The 17,091-nt window shown below is 45.0% G+C and overlaps 1 protein-coding gene across 1 annotated transcript in view; it reads left to right on the forward strand.

The window, feature by feature from the left end:
- Positions 1-17,091, forward strand: part of DOCK2 (dedicator of cytokinesis 2) — a 1,209,209-nt gene that overhangs the window by 919,415 nt on the left and 272,703 nt on the right. The window contains exons 44-45 of the mRNA XM_069763868.1: positions 11,949-12,035; positions 12,120-12,296. Of these exons, the coding sequence (XP_069619969.1) occupies positions 11,949-12,035; positions 12,120-12,296 (264 nt within the window). The remainder of the gene's footprint in view (positions 1-11,948; positions 12,036-12,119; positions 12,297-17,091) is intronic.

Below are 17,091 nucleotides of genomic sequence, written 5' to 3' on the forward strand. Positions count from 1 at the left end.
TTTAAAGATAAAAGCAAGTTGCCTCTCAGACGATTTGGGGATGTAATAGTTCAAAGTAATCTGTCCCACAATGGATGGGGAAGGAGGAACAGGAGGTACCCTCAGCGCAGATAACGGCAGCTTCACAAACCATCCCAGCACTGCTCACCAAAGGGGGGTTAACATCACCCTCTATTGCCTTCTCCGGCGTAGTGAGGAGCCCTGGGCATGCAGCAGGTTTACAGTTAATGCAGAGCGCACTGTTCTGTAGAATGTAACTGATGTCTCTGGGTATGGGGCAGCAGGGGGCAGCAGGGGGAAGCAGGAGATGAGCCCCCGTGGAGAGGGAGATAGTTTAGAGCAGGCCGTTATCCCCCTACCTTCATCAAGTGCAGGGCTCCTTCACCATATCAGCCAAGATGGCGTTGGCGCGAAAAGTTCCCGCTCCTCCCAGGAGCGCCAACGTCTTCAATCACTGCCGGGACAGAGGGACCACCGACCGCCGGTCACACTGCGCTCCCCTCTCCCACGTCCCCGCGTCCAGGGGTCAGGGGTGAGAGCCGAGTCAGGGGCAGTTACAGACCCCGCAGGTATCCGATCACAGGCTGGAGCAGCAGGAGGTAGGCAATTATGTTCGCTGAGCCGGAGCAAGGGGGATGGGAGCAGCGCTCAGCAGCAGTGCCTCTGTGCAGCAGCTCTCTCCAATGTAGGCTGGAACTAACGGCCGTTCAGCCTCAGCGTCGCTTCGTCGGCTGATCCTCTCTGCCAGATTACAGCAGAGCCGTGGTGTACTTAGCAGGCTGGGGAAAGGGGCAATGGCGCCGCGGGGCACACTTCTCCTTCAGACCTCCTACCTTCTCCTCGCACCGCGACCCGCCGGGGATTTTAGTTATTTAATCGTTCGGGCACTCCAGCTGTAGATGCAGGGGGAGGTGGAGAAACCCCCGCTGCAGCGAGTCGGCTATTTCACCGCACTTTATGTTCCACTCGGCCCTTCCAGCCGGCCTCAGGCCCACATGTAGGCCTCGGGGCCTAAGCCTGAGATATGATTAGTTTGAGGGCTCAAAAGGGTGTAAAAGTCTCCTGGACCAGAAAGGAGCTGATTAAATATCTCAAGTCCAGTGGATGGGTTGTTGATAAGTGCGGATTAAGCTAGATATAGATAGCCAGCAGAGGAGCTCAATGGGAGCACGTCCTGCTCCTTCAGCTGCTGGCCACGCCCCCCCATAATATATTTTTTTTAAATGTATCCCCATGGTGAAATGTTTGTCAGCCCATACACTTAGTGTATGGACATTACGAGTCTAGGAGACCCGCTCCTTTGTAATGGGACAGTTTTTTATGAGGCCCTCGTCTGTTTCTTCCAAGGGCGGATTGAGGTTCGTGCAAATTTGGGTCAAGGCAGCCCTTGTATTTAATGCATAAGGAAACAGTATGGCTGGACCAACTGAAGAATGTGAAGTGGGTTTTCCTGTGGCCATCCAGTACATGGGTTCGAAGGCTTATTGGGGTGCACATGACTTGATAGCAGGGCAGGCCTTGTATTCAATGCAACATTTTTTCTGGAAGCCCTCCTGTACCTCTCGTGAAAGGGGTATTGGGGTGCATTGTAATTGTTGGCAGCCCAGCCACTCACTTCATAGGCAATAACAGCATAGGAGACCCAATGTTTAATAATGTCCCTTTGGGAATATTAAAGCCGCCTGATGCCCCTCTAAACATATGTGACTGTAAGAGTCCCTCCTTCATAAATGAAACAAGATCTGTGACACATAAGGAGACACAAAACATGTCCAGCTAGGGTTGTTAAATGTTACAATGACATTTCCCAGTGAATGCATTTGTATTGGTTGAAAGCAATGTTAAAGTTGAAAAACGCATCAAAAACGCTTTTGATGGGCTAATTATTTTGCCTTATATACAAGTCATTACCCTGGAAAGAATGTACCTTAACATATTTCCCAGCAATATCCATTTTGATTTAGTTTTATATGTTTTTTGGTACACCTGTAAAAATGGCGTGAAGCTCTGACAACATTGGTTACAGCTGTGACCTTGGAGTCAGAAATGCTTCCAGGGGCGATCCCCATGATGTTCCCGTGTCATTTGAGCAGTGTTTAAATAATTTTCAGAAGTTTTTAGACCTTAAAAGGACCCCCGAGGGGATCACTGTAAAAGTACTCGGGTTTCCCATAGACTTGCATTGTGCTCGTTGCTCGGGTCGAGTACCCGAGTATTCTAATTTTAGTGCTCGCTCATCACTAGTAACCAGTGGTACGGCCTTATCTTCATTATCCCAGAATTTGTTTTTCAAAATGACAGCACAGTGTCACAAGTTGCTGGTGCTACTGTGAGCAGCTTGCTTTGCCTCAAGGGCCTGTATGGTCAGCAGTTGGTTTCCCATTGAGCGCATATTGTACATCATTGGTTGGCAATTGCAAAGGTAGCAGTCAACAGCAGATCTTGATGATCTGCATGTCCAAATGCATTCAGTGTGGCAGAACAATTCCTCAGACAACCATTAAAGGGGATTTCCCACTAACAAAAGTCAATTTTAATTAATAGATATTGTAATAATAATAATTTCCACAATTGGATGTGTTTAAATAAAATGTTCCTGTGCTGAGATAATCTTATAACTGTGTCCCTGCTGTGTACTGCGTAATGGCTGTGTCTGGCCGTACAGGGATATGGTCTGATCATACCACAGCTCCTGGACAGGGGAGGAAGCAAAAGAGATGATACAGATATTAATTACAACATGGGATTGCAGCTGTTTCTTTCTTTGAAGTAAAACATTTTTAAAAACAGGCAGTGAAAGAATCAGCTGTAATCCCATGCTGTCCTGTCTGTATCCTTTTTTGCTTGCTCCACTGTCCAGGAGATATGGTCTGATCAGAACATGCTTCAGTACAGTCAGACACAGCCATTACACAGTAGGGACACATTTTATTATGATTATCTCAGCACAGGGACATTTTATTTAAACATACCCAATTGTGAATTTTATTTCTATTCCAAGATCTATTGATTGAAATGAACTTTTGTTCGTGGGAAAACCCCTTTATGAGCCTCATTGATAACATTCCAATACATGTGAGTATATTTATGCGTATTACGCTGGTAGGCCGGAGTCACATTACCGTAGCATACAGATGAGTGCTATGCGATAAAACATCGCATGGAACTCGGACCAGTATTTATCTATGGGGAAACTCAGATCACAGTTTTTTTTTCTTGTCCATATTTTACGTGCGAGAGAAATTGCAGCATGCTGCGATTTCCCACATATGTCAGCCAAGTCTCGCCAATGCAAGTCTATGGGTGCGAGAAAAAATCGGACACCACATAGACCTTCAGTGTGACTTGCGAGAAATACGAACACATTTTCCTCATTTCAGCCCATTGAACCATTAAATTCAATGGGTAAAACCAGTGAGAAATGTAAAGCCATACGCATGTATGTGTCATATGGATGCCATACGGATGTCATATGGATACTTAGATGCGAGGAAATCGCATCATCGCGTTGAAAACAGATTACATACGGATTACCATACAGAGAATATTTGTGCGATTTTTGGCCTTCAAAATCGGCCCAATTTTTCTTACGTTAAGTGTGACTCGACCGTACAGAAAAAAGTTTAAAAACATCACAATTTAATTTCCATTTTATTATAGTGCTTTGAAAAAGCACTATCTTGTAATCCGATCGTAGTTAACTTCTTATTATTATTCAGTCCGCAATTAATGCGGCCCGAACCGCTGCACTCACAGACTCCAGTGAGGCGTCATTTCGAAGCCAGCGTCCATGAGAGGTGTGCTGGGTATTTTTCGTGTCGATCGGATTTGTAGATTTGGCGCAACTTGCGTTTGAAATTTTTTTTCCCCTCATTGGAATGCATTGTCTCAATGTATTTCAATAGGGAAATTTTCCCATAGAGTTATAATGGCTGATTTCTGAGGCAATTTCAAAATAACTGCCAACTGCCACCTGGCTGATTAGCCCATTGATATGCGCAGTCAGACCCAGTTACTATGCCAACACCTACGAACTCTACATGACCCCACCAGGACACAGGTTTTGCCAGATAATATTAGCTCTTAAAGTGAAATTGACAGCACAGCACAATTCCAAAGCACTATCTGTAGTCTTATTATGATTATTGCCCCGCCCACCAAATCGGACCCCGTGTGGCCCCGCCCACCAATTCGGATCCTGAGTGGCCCCGCCCACCATTTCGGACCCCGAGTGGCCCCGCCCACCAATTCGGACCCCGAGTGGCCCCGCCCAACAAATTGGCCCCTGAGGGGCCCGGCCAACCAAATCGGCCCCTGAGGTGCCCCGCCCACCAAATCGGACCTAGAGTGGCCCCGCACACCAAATCGGACCCAGAGTGGCCCCGCCCACCAAATTGGACCCAGAGTGGCCCCGCACACCAAATCGGCCCCGCCCACCAAATTGGCCCCTTAGGGGCCCCACCCACCAAATCGGCCCCTGAGGTGCCCCGCCCACTAAATCGGACCCAAAGTGGCCCCACCCACCAAATCGGACCCTGAGGGCCCCGCCCACCAAATCGGCCCCTGTGGTGCCCCGCCCACCAAATCGGCCCCTGAGGGGCCCCACCCACCAAATTGGCCCCTGAGGTGCCCCGCCCACCAAATCGGACCCAGAGTGGCCCCGCCCACCAAATTGGACCCAGAGTGGCCCCGCCCACCAAATCGGACCCAGAGTGGCCCCGCCCACCAAATGGGACCCAGAGTGGCCCCACCCACCAAATCGGACCCAGAGTGGCCCCGCCCAACAAATCGGCACCTGAGGGGCCCTGCCCACCAAATCGGCACCTGAGGGGCCCCACCTACCAAATCGGCCCCTGAGGGGTCCCACCCACCAAATTGGCTCCTGAGGGGCCCCACCCACCAAATCGGCCCCTGAGGTGCCCCGCCCACCAAATCGGACCCAGAGTGACCCCGCTTACATTTTCTGAAGATGAAAATAAAATGGGCCCTAGGAGGCACAAGTGGCCTCAGCAGGTCCCCTGAGGGGCTACAACTACCAAACCAGTGCCTGAGGGGCACCCAAGTGTGAAAGTCTTGCAGGGGCAGCCTGAGCACCATTCCAAAGCACTATCTGTAGTTCCTTCAGGAAATACCCATCTAGTTTAACATTAATATATTATAGAAATCACAGGACCGATAGACATGTCAATAATTCCACAACTTTTCTTTCTTTGTGTTACAATTTCACTGTTGAGGAGTGTATTATTTTGTAATGTCTCATTGTTTTCATATGAATATTCTGAATTGTAGAATGCTTCGGAAAAATATTGGCACTTAACAAATATTATTATTAACCCTTTAACGACCACTGATACAACTTTGAAAGGCATCAGTTAAGGGGCCTTATTTCTCAGTGCTGCTTTTAACGGCCCTAAAAAATAAAGGTATAGCATCTCCAGCATCGGAAAATATACAGGGTAGCGGAGACCATGGAAAACATAATCAGGATCGGCTTTTAAGGTCTTCTGTAAAATGATCGCCTTTAAACATTGTTTTTGTTCTGAAGAAGGGGTCCTGTGTGACCTTGAAACCCACTGATTGCTAAACCTATTGAGAATATACAATTTTCAAAAATTAAGCCGACTTTCCAAATCTTTCAGGAGGGCAGGTTTGACACGTATTTTCCTCCACTTGTTGAATCTCTTCCTCATTACATGGACCCGTGTTCTGCTGCAGCTAATTTAAGTTGTTGTCCATGGTTGTATTTTGCAACCCCATCAGGTGAGATATCGCTAGCGATCCGTGACATTGCAGCGTCCTGGATAGCGATATCGTTGTGTTTGACAGGCAGCAGCGATCTGGATCCTGCTGTGACATTGTTGGTCGGAGCAGAAAGTCCAGAACTTTATTTCGTCGCTGGATCTCCCGCTGACATCGCTGAATCGGCGTGTGTGATGCCGATTCAGCAATGTCTTCACTGGTAACCAGTCTACTAAGTGCAGAGCCGTGCTTAGTAACCCGATGTTTACCCTGGTTAGCAGTGTAAATGTAAAAAAAACAATCACTACATTCCGGTGTCTGTCGCGTCCCTCGGCGTTCTGCTTCCCTGCACTGTCAGCGCCGGCCAGCCGCAAAAAAGATTACAGCTGTGACGTCACCGCTGTGCTTTACGGCCAGCCGGCACTCACAGTCAGTGCAGAAAAGCACAGTGACGGGGGACAGACACCGGATTGTAAGTATGTAGTGTTTTTTTTTTTTTTACATTAGCACTGGTAACCAGGGTAAACATTGGGTTACTAAGAGCGGCCCTCAAGAGGAGGAAATCTGCACCGATACCCAAATTTATTTTAGCTTGCATCCGGGGCAGGACGAAGTAGGGTTTGAGCAGCATCCTGACCCTACCCATCAGACATTAACACCTGGGGGAGGTAGGTGTCACGATAATGCAAAAAACCATAGCTGAGAGATTTTTGCACATCTGACCATGGTCCTGAAAGCACATGGCAGCTGTAAAACCCCTCTCTCCCCCCCATGAATACAACAAGTTAGCCCTATGGCAGACCACTGGGTAACTTGAAGCTAGTGTGTGAGCAGTTTGTGGCTTTAAACTGCAGGTGACCAATCCTGAAAAGCCACCTGTTGTCCCTCCCTTCTCAGTCAGGAATTTCTTTTGTCTCCAGAGTCTCAGAAAGTAAATATCTCTGACCTCAGTACATATCATTAACCAGCCCTTTAGTGATGTCCCGAGGCTGAGGTTTATAAGTCTCTAAACTTAACCCAGCCTTCAGTCTTACCTGAGGAGCTGTTCCTATCCAGACCTCCTGATGTACTGGGACATTTGGGGCTCTGCCTGCCAGCATGGTTTTGCCTGAAATGACCTGAAAACTTGTGAGTTTTACCTTTTCTCATTTAGTCCCTTTATGTTATAATTACCTTTTGTACATATTTCCAATTGACTCATATTGTAACATCTTTATATACCTTTTTTTATAAACACTGCCTTAATTTTACAGAGTAAAATATCTAAAATACTAGATTCGTTCTCCTGCTCTAAAACGTACCCCAAGTCTTTTGAAGGGAATTACGCTACTGTTTTGGGTTAGCTTCGGACCCATTAATTGAAGCTGGTGGCAGCATACCTTGTTCTGGGTATTTGGGAGTCGTTGTAGCGATGGCGGCATTGATAATTATTGTTCCTGAGTGGGAGTAGTTATATCGCCTCGCTGCAGCGTGCCCAATAGCCAGTACATAGCAGGCAGCCTTTCTGGCGACTAATTACCCTAGGTGCAGTACCTAGTCTGACCTGAGGGTGAGGGGGGCACCAGAGAGCTGCAAATTTTCATGCGGAACTGTAAAGCGGGATATACATAAATCCCTGCAGTTCGTGTTATATTGTAAGAGCAGTGGGATAACTAAAATAAGCCCCTGCTGTAAATCAATAGGTCAATAACCTTGTGTGTGTTTTCATCACATTGTAGCAGTGGAGGGATAACTAAGATAAGCCCCACTGCATATGTGATAGCCATCTGTTGGCCTAAAGTCACACCGATCATCAGAAGTATACTCAAAAGCTTCACAGAGTCAAGAGGAGGAAATCTGCACCGATACCCAAATTTTTTTAGCTTGGATGTGGGGCAGGACAAAGTAGGGTTTGAGCAGCATCCTGACCCTGGTCATCAGACGTTAACACCTGGGGGGAGGTGGGTCATAAGAGGAGGAAGACAATGAGGTTAATTTGCCCGTAAATCGCAGACACGTAGTGATGCAGCCACAACGAGCAATGCATCCTCAGCCACAACTGTGGCTGTGACCAGCAACGTCCACGTGTCTGCAGCTCACAGGGGTGGCAAGGGTTTTGACACGGCAAAAAATGAGCTAACTCACATAATCTGAAAACTTTGCAAAAAAAACTGAGTAGAGGTAAAAAGTGCAATAATTTGATTACTACAATCAGGGGTTGGACAAAATAATGGAAACACCTGGAAACATCAACAGAAATTAGTTTAATATGGTGTAGGTCCACCTCTTGCGGCGATTACAGCCTAAATTCTCCAAAGTGTGGATTCATACAAGGTGTGAATTGTTTTCAAAGGAATTTTAGCCCATTCTGCAGTTAAAAGACCCACTAGTCTAAATTGAATCTCTAAAATCAACCATAAATGCTCAATAATGTTGAGGTCTGGTGATTGTGGGGGCCAGATGGAAACATTTGGAATTGGAAACATTTGGAATTGAGAGCAGCGGTTTTCTAATTGCAGCTCTTCCGTGGAATCCATATTTGTGATGCTCCCGATGAACAGTTTTCGTGGAAACTGGGTTCTGTAGGTGTTCATTGAGCTCAGCAGTGATTTTCGGAGCTGTGGTCTTGCGATCCTCTCTCACAATTCACTTTAGAGTCCGATGGTCTCTCTCAGTCGACTTTGACTTTCGGCCGGACTTGTGCTTTGCTGCGGACATTTTTCATTCTCTTTCAAATGCAGTCATTACTTTGGAGACAGTACCTCTTGACATGCCAAGCATTCGGGCACTTTCTGTTACACTAGCGCCTGCCATATGAGCACTAACAATTTGGCCTCTTTGAAAATCCGAGAGGTCTGCCATTGGTATTAGGTTCTCATCAATGTTCTTACAATTCCGCAAAACAGTTAATTTACCTACAAATATCACATAACACAAATAATCAACTACAAAACATTACCATATGTCACGGTTTGCATGTTTATAACATGTTCGAAGAATATGATGCCAAAACGTTAGGTGTTTCAATTATTTTGTCCAACCCCTGTATTTGAATCTTCACATGTGCAGTCAACATGCATTACTCTGGGAATCCCACTGCGCAAAAATGCAGACCAGCAAACTTCAACAATCTTTAGCCGCCTTATCAATTGCATCTGCTGCTTTTTCCTCCTCTATTGCTATATACTACCTCCTAGACCCCTCACAGTCCGGTTTCTGCCCCTACATTTGACAGAAACTGAACTCATTAAAGTGACCAATGACCTTCTGACAGCAAAACATAACATTGATCACTCTCTGCTCATTCTTCTCGACCTTTCTCCAGCTTTCGACACTGTTGACCACCCTCACCTATTCTCTAGGCTCCAGTCACTAGGCATTAAGGACACTGCTCTCTCCTGGTTCTCCTCCTATCTTTCTGACCTCTCCTTCAGTGTTCTGTTCTCTGGCTCCACTTCATCTCCTCTTCCTCTCACTGTCGGGGTACCTCAGGGCTCAGTCCTTGGCCCCCTTCTCTTCTCTCTCTACACGGCCCCAATTGGACAGACCATCAGCAGATTTGGCTTTCAGTACCATCTTTATGCTGATGACACACACAACTATACACATCATCCCCTGACCTTATCCCCGCTGTACTACAGAACGCCACTGACTGTCTGCCTGCAGTCTCCAACATCATGTCTGCTCTCTATCTGAAACTCAACCTCTCCAAAACTGAACTTCTTCTTCTCCCACCATCTACTAACCTCCCTAAATCTGACATTTCCTTTTCCATGGGTGGCACCATAATAACACACCGACAGCAGGCACACTGTCTGGGTGTTATGTTTGACTCCGATATCTCCTTCACCTCCCATATACAATCTCTTGCCCACTTGTGCCGCTTACACCTAAAGAATATCTCTAGAATCCGCCCTTTTCTCACCATGGAAACAACAAAAACCCTCACTGTCCCCCTGATCCACTCCCGCCAGGACTACTGTAATGCTCTATTAATTGGCCTCCCCCTCACTCGACTTTCCCCTCTCCAGTCCATCCTTAATGCAGCAGCCAGGGTCGTCCATCTGGCTAATCATTACTCGTACGCGTCCGCTCTTCACCAGTCATTACACTGGCTGCCCATTCATTACAGGATACAATTCAAAGTACTTATTCTCACCCACAAAGCTCTCCACAGTGCGGCACCCCCTTACATCTCCTCCCTCATTTCTGTCTATCGGCCTAACCGACCACTGCGCTCTGCAAATGACTTTTGACTAACCTCTGCACTAATCCATACCTCCCACTCCCGAGTCCAAGACTTCTCCCGCGCTGCGCCAATCCTCTGGAATGCTCTACCCCAAGATATTAGGACCATCCACAATTTGCATAGTTTTAGGCGCTCGCTCAAAACACATTTGTTCAGAGCGGCCTACCATGTTCACTAATCAGTCATTTTATGTTTGTGTGTGTGTAGCCCATTCACTATCTCCATCTGTTCCCCACCCCCGAAGATGGCTGGACCATCATTGTAAATACATCATTGTAAATACACACCTGGGCTTTGTATCTCCCCCACCTCATTGTAGATCGTAAGCTCTCACGAGCAGGGTTGTCTTATTTCGCTTTAATTATTGTATTGTTAACGTTGTTACTTATGACTGTTGTGTTTGAAACTGTTAAACTGTAAAGCGCTGCGGAATATGTTGGCGCTATATAAATAAAGATTACTATTATTATTATTATTATTATTACTATGCCAACTATTGAGACGCAGGTCTTCGACTGCAGAACCTCGGATTCTTTACCTGCTCCAATCAGACTGACTGAAAGCCTGCTGTCAGCTGTAACGGAAGTGGACATGCCTGCTGTTTTAGACGCATCTCAGAAAATGAGCACACCACAACTTTCGAAATCCACCATAGCACCTCCGCCTCTCTCACGGTCCAGCAGTTTGTCTGGTTCACCGTACTCCACACTCTCTCTGCACTGCAGCCAGCCCACGGTACAGCAGTAATGGTCACATAAAAGATTGTTTCCTCCTATGCATGACAAAGCTAAGAAGTTGAACTCCACCATTTCCAATATGTTGGTGATGGAATAGATGCCTTTCTGCCTTCTAGATACAGATAGTTTCTGAAAGCTGATGGCCGTCGCAATCCCCTAATACCGATTGCCTAGTTGCAATTACTTTTCTAAGAAAACTCTTCCTGCGCTACACCACCATGTCGCAGACAACATCACTCGTTCCTTGACTAAATTTCTATCTGCCAGGATGCATTTCACCACAGACATTTGGCCGTGCTTACTTGTCCAAGGGCATTACATCTCGCTGACTGAGCACTGGGTGACTGGTGGCTGTGGGGGTAGGTGCTGCTCCACAAGTCTTGGAATCCCCATGGCTTGCAGGACATTTCACACTTCCACCACTGCTTCTTTCTCCTCCTCTATCTTCTCTAGGGCCTCCACCTGCGTCCTCAACCTCTGCCTTAATGAGACACACGTTCCCACAGTGCAGGGCGAATCCCCACCACCTCCGTACTGCGCAGCCAGGGCTCACTGCAGGCAGTGTTAAAATTGATATGCCTTGGAGATCGCAGTCATGCAGCTGAAGAGTTGTGGACAGCTATCCAGGCTAAGTCTGATCAATGGCTGTCTCCGCTGAACCTGCATCCAGGGAAGGCCTTCCGTTCCGAGCCTTGCCGTTTGTCCAAACAGAACTTTTTGACTGCATATAGGGTATTGTGCTCGCAAGAATTTGGGTAACAAACTGTGGGTCTACTTTTTGGTGCTACCAATTTCAAAAATGAGAAATTTTGTGGCTAGAGCAAGATTTTTGTGAAAGAATGAACTATTTCAATATGACAACCTAATGTTATCAAATTCTGTGTCATACCTGTGGGTTCAAAATGCTCACTATACCCCAGAATAAAATCCTTAAGGGGTGTAGTTGCCAAAGTGGGGTCATTTGTCAGGGGTTTCTTCTGTTTAGGCACCCTGCAAATGTGACATTGTGTCCACCATCTCTTTCGGACAAATTTGTGTTCCAAAATTAAAATATTACTCTTTCCGTTCTGAACCCTGCCATTTGTCCAAACAGAACCTTTTTACTACATTTGGGGTATCGCCGCACTCGTAAGAAAGTGGGTAACAAACTGTGGGGTCCACTTATTTGGTGTTACGTCTTGCATTTTCTTATCTCATTGTTGCTTTTCATCGGAATGTACCTAAGAATATTTTTTCTGTTGCAGTCCATGTGGATTGAAAGAGCAACTTTTGTCACGGCCTACAGGTTACCTGGAATACTGCGCTGGTTTGAGGTTACTTCAATGTCACATGTACGTTTAATATACTTTTGACTTTCAGACATTTGTAGATATTGAATACATTTTATTAAGAATATGGATTTATTTTTTTTCCAGACAACCATTAGTCCTCTTGAAAATGCCATTGAAACTATGTCAGCAACCAATGAGAAAATACTGATGCTTATAAATCAATACCAGAGAGATGAAAATCTGCCAATTAACCCACTATCTATGTGCCTGAATGGAATTGTTGACCCAGCAGTCATGGGTGGCTTTGCAAAATATGAAAAGGTAAGAAATTCTAAGTACTCTGCAGCATTTCTGCACCCCTCCATGATAGAAATCCGCAGTGGCAAAAACTGCAGAAAATCCTCACAAAATCCGCATCAATTCCGCGGCAAATCCGCACAAAATCCGCACAAACACAGCGGCTGCTGATTCTGCCAGGAGATGCCGATTTTGTGCAGAAAATTCTACACCACTTTTACTACGTGTGCACATGCCCTTACAGCTGTGGACACTTTTGACACAACTCATTCCTAATCCCTTCATTCATTTTTAGATCAACAGCATCCTGATCCTAGTTTTAACATTTTTGCAAAATGTCCTAATCATCCCAGTAATATATGCTGAGTTATACAGTGCTGAGCATAAATGAGTACACCCCCTGTTAAAATTAAGATTTTCATAAATATCTCAATACAATAACTATTTCTAACATTTTGACAACTGAGTTTCATAGAACATTTTTTAACCCATAATATGACTTTCATTACAAATTCTTCAGTTTTGCTCAAATTAGTTAATGCAAAAATGAATACACACCACATCAAAAACTACTATATCTAGTATTTTATGCGCCGTTTGGAAATTGTGGGTGACCTGCACTGCGGGTGAACATCCAATCAAGGAAAGCAATTCAAGAGAGAGTAATATCGTTGTGGTTAATGCTCTACGTGTTTTGAAGTATTCCCGCTTATTCTCCGAAGTTCTCCTAAAGGAGTGAATCTCTGTGGCTTCCCTAAAAAGAAGTTAGAATGCTTCAAAATGCTTAAGCATAAAGCATAATGATATTACTCTCTCTTGAATTGGTTTCCTTGATTGGATGTACACCAGCAGCGCAAATCACCCGTAATTTCCAAACAACCCATGTTATAACGTTGGACCTGCCATCTCTGGGGCTGCAGCAGCTAGGACATTGTTTGATACCTTTTCAGAATTCTATGGAACAACCTCTGATTAATAATTTAATTTGTTTCCCTAGCTGTTTCCTAATATCTAGTATTTAGTATAAACTTCATGATTTTTAAGGACCGCACTAAGTCTTCTGGGCATGGAATAAACAAGTTGGCAACATATTATAACATCTATCTATTTCTTCAAGAATAACCTCTTCTTTTAGAGCCTGGATGCTGGATGGAGAGTGATGCTCAACTTGTCTCTTCAGAATTCCCTATAGATGTTTGGTTTAAATCAAAAGACATACTTGGCTACTGAATAATTTGCATCCTGTTCTTCAGAAATGCAACAGATGTGTGTTTTGGATCGCTGTCATGTTGGAATCATGCACATCTACCAAGGGCACAGAGAGATGGTAGCATATTTTACAATAAAAAGCAGTACATCTGTGAATTCATGTTGTCAATGTAATGTAGCTCTCCAACACCAACAGCACTCATGCAGGCTCACATAAGGACACAACAATGGTTCACTATAGGCATCGTGCATTTCTCAAAATTTATTTTTTTGAGAAATGCATAGGGCCTGCATTGAAACATGGTGTGGCAGTGCCCTTAAGTGGGTAAATGCTCATGGAGTTCGAGTTACATTTCATTGATGATATCATGAATCCACAGAGGTACTTCTCTATATTTAAAGAGAAGATGCCACCATCACTTCGTGCCTTTGGTAGTTGTGCATGATTCCAACTTGACAGTGATCCAAAACATCTTTTATATTTCTTTACAGTGTATGGTGTTCAATAATATAATAATGCACAGGAGCGCTTCTTTTGGATATCAATGGCCACAGTGGCCATTTATTAACAAACAATAACCAAATTTTAATTACTGAAAAAATGTGGGATGTCCTGGAAGCTACAAGATCTGGCACACCAAAAACAAAGCGTTTGCCAATGCAATTATTTTTTCCCTCAGCAGTAATGCCCAGCACGAGGACACCACACCACCATCAATGGCAAAAGAACACCACCACCACGGGCTCCCAGGGTACACCGCTGTCCAGAGCCCCACTAAGTGCCAGATGAGTCTATCATAATTTCATCCTGATGAGAACCATCCCTATAAATTTGCCCTCATAGCAAATTTCACTAACACCAAGTACCCCACCACTGCCTCAGCCACCGCGACTCACAGTAACAAATTCTAGAATATTTCCTACAAACCAAGCAGTCCTAAATAATATATACATCTATAATATTTTCTGCAAAAATTGCCCAAATTACATGACAAAAGAGAGTAGGCGGGTGGGACTCATGTTTCTGGAATCCACTAAAATGGCCCCTTTTTCTGCACTTATTTCTTTTATTCTCCCCTTTACTGACACCACTTTCCTACTAATGATCCAATACCATAACCCCATTTCCAACCCCCTTTTTCTACGGGCCCAATCAGTCATGCGGGCCTCAGCCTACCAAGTACAGCTCTGGCCCATTCTGAAGAAGAAAAGAGGCAGTCGGAAGATGCTGTTTGATTTAGCTACATTGATCTAAACAGTCAGTTTCTATTCCTTGTTTCAGCTCAAGACTTACTTTCCGCCAGTTTTTCTTTTTGAAGCAAAAAATCCCAATACTATTATAAGTGGTATTATGTGAATCTACCTAGACAAATGTATCTAGTAAGGTGCAGAGAACAACTAAGGCTGGTTTCACACTTGCGTTTTGATCTGCAGCGTTTTAAACGCGTTTGCAAACGCATGAAAAAATGCATGTAAACGCGTGCAAACGCTGCGTTTTTTAGACGCATGCGTTAATGCATGTGGCTAAAAAACGCAGCGCTTGCACGCGTTTACATGCGTTTTTTCATGCGTTTGCGTTTTTTTGTGCACATGTCCAAAAATATCACAGGAGCCAAAAAAAGATAACCAGACACTACCAATAGGAATAGAGAGGGCTTATATGACCCTAGGGCTACTGAAATTTTAACAGCTTGCTACTGTTTCCTGTGTCATGATGGATCTTCGCATGGAGAGCTTTTATTTCAACCTGGATTTCAGCTTCAAGATTTTTCTGGCTTGTGCTTTTGCTTGGGAGCAAGACCGAAACCGCCAAAGATGGAGAAGGAGACAACGTAGGCGTTTTTGGAGGCACCCCATAATAGAAGTGCGTGAGAGCCGTGGAGACTATCACACGCTCTATGCCGAGCTGTATGCCAACCCCGAGAAATTCCAGGAGTACACGAGAATGTCGCAAGAATCGTTCCGGGATTTGCTGTCTCGTGTCCAAGGAGCCATACGGCGACAGGATACCCAGCTCCATAGAGGGATTCCACCCGAGGAACGTCTGCTGGTGACATTAAGGTACATTTAAAATCTAAACCAATGACAGTCCCAATTTTGTTTATTCTGACATGTTTTTTTTGTGTTTTCCTCTTTTTTTTTTTTTTTTAAACCACACCATAAAAAGAGTAGATTGTAATGTTGTTTTTGTTTGTGTTTTTCTTCTAGATTTCTTGCCACAGGGGAGAGTTTATCTTCCCTCCACTTCCAATACCGGATTGGAATATCCACCCTGTCTGGAATAGTTGTGGACACCTCTCGGGCATTATGGAATGTACTCCGTGAGGAGTTATACCAGTACCCACTGCAGACATGTGGCGTGAAATTGCAGATAAATTCTTGAATGTGTGTGATTTCCCCAACTGTTTAGGAGCGGTGGATGGAAAGCACATCCACATTATCAAACCAGGCAGGACAGGATCGGAGTTTTTCAACTACAAAAAATATTTTTCTGTAGTGCTCATGGCAATAGCTGATGCGGAGTGTCACTTAATCGCCGTGGACATTGGAGCTTTTGGCCGTGGCAATGATTCCCAGACTTTCAAGAGCTTGGATATGGGCCGGCGTGTGTATGGCAACAATTTTATTTTCCCCCTCCACAGCCTCTCCCCAACACTCAAGGCCCACCGCTGCCATTTGTTATGGTTGGGGATGAGGCCTTCCAGATGTGTGAAAATCTACTGAAGCCATATTCCAGTCGGGAATTGGACCACACTAGAAGGATCTTCAACTACAGACTGACCAGGGCCCAGAGAACAGTAGAGTGTACCTTTGGCATTCTGGTTGCTAAATGGCGCATTCTTGCAACAGCCATAAATCTAAAAGTGGAAACAGTCGACGAGGTGGTCAAAGCCTGTGTGGTTCTCCACAATTACATAATTACTAAGGAGCGACCCCACATTGAACTGGATGAACCAGTTGCACACCCACTGCCTGATTTCCAGCATCACCCGCTGCGGTCAACTGCAGCCGTTGGTCTCATGCGGGACCAATTTGCGGCCTATTTTGATTCAGATATTGGACGGGTGTCATGGCAGGACAATGTTGCCCTAGAATGCGTGACCATAGAAATCTACACTATTACGTACCTGGGGCCTTTGAGGCCTGTTTTCAAATAACATGGAATAACTTATTTGAAAGTAAGCATGCATTCCCACTAGCTCTGGGGTCCACCTGGATGGGATTTCGTAATGGATCTGACCTCCTGGTGACCCCGGCTAAGGCTGGTAGAACGCGTACCTGGGGCCTCGCAGGCCTGTCAGGTTATTTTTTTATTATTTTCTGTAAAACTACTTTAGTTACAATTTTGAAACTCTAGTTATTCCTCAGCTATATAGTTGTTAGTAATTTCCAGTTGTTCGTATATTTTTATGTTATAGGCATTTCGTATAGCAACGCTTTTTTTGTGACTACCCCATATTCACGTACCTGGGGCCTTTTAGGCCTGTGTGCAAATAACATGGAATAACTCAAATAAAAATACTTTTCAAAGTTTATTTTAAATTTGCAAAGTAAGGATGCATTCCCACTAGCGCTGGGGTCCACCAGGAGGGGATCCGTAATGGATCTG

Source organism: Ranitomeya imitator, chromosome 4 (assembly GCF_032444005.1).
Source record: "Ranitomeya imitator isolate aRanImi1 chromosome 4, aRanImi1.pri, whole genome shotgun sequence".
Classification (NCBI taxonomy): Eukaryota; Metazoa; Chordata; class Amphibia; order Anura; family Dendrobatidae; genus Ranitomeya; species Ranitomeya imitator.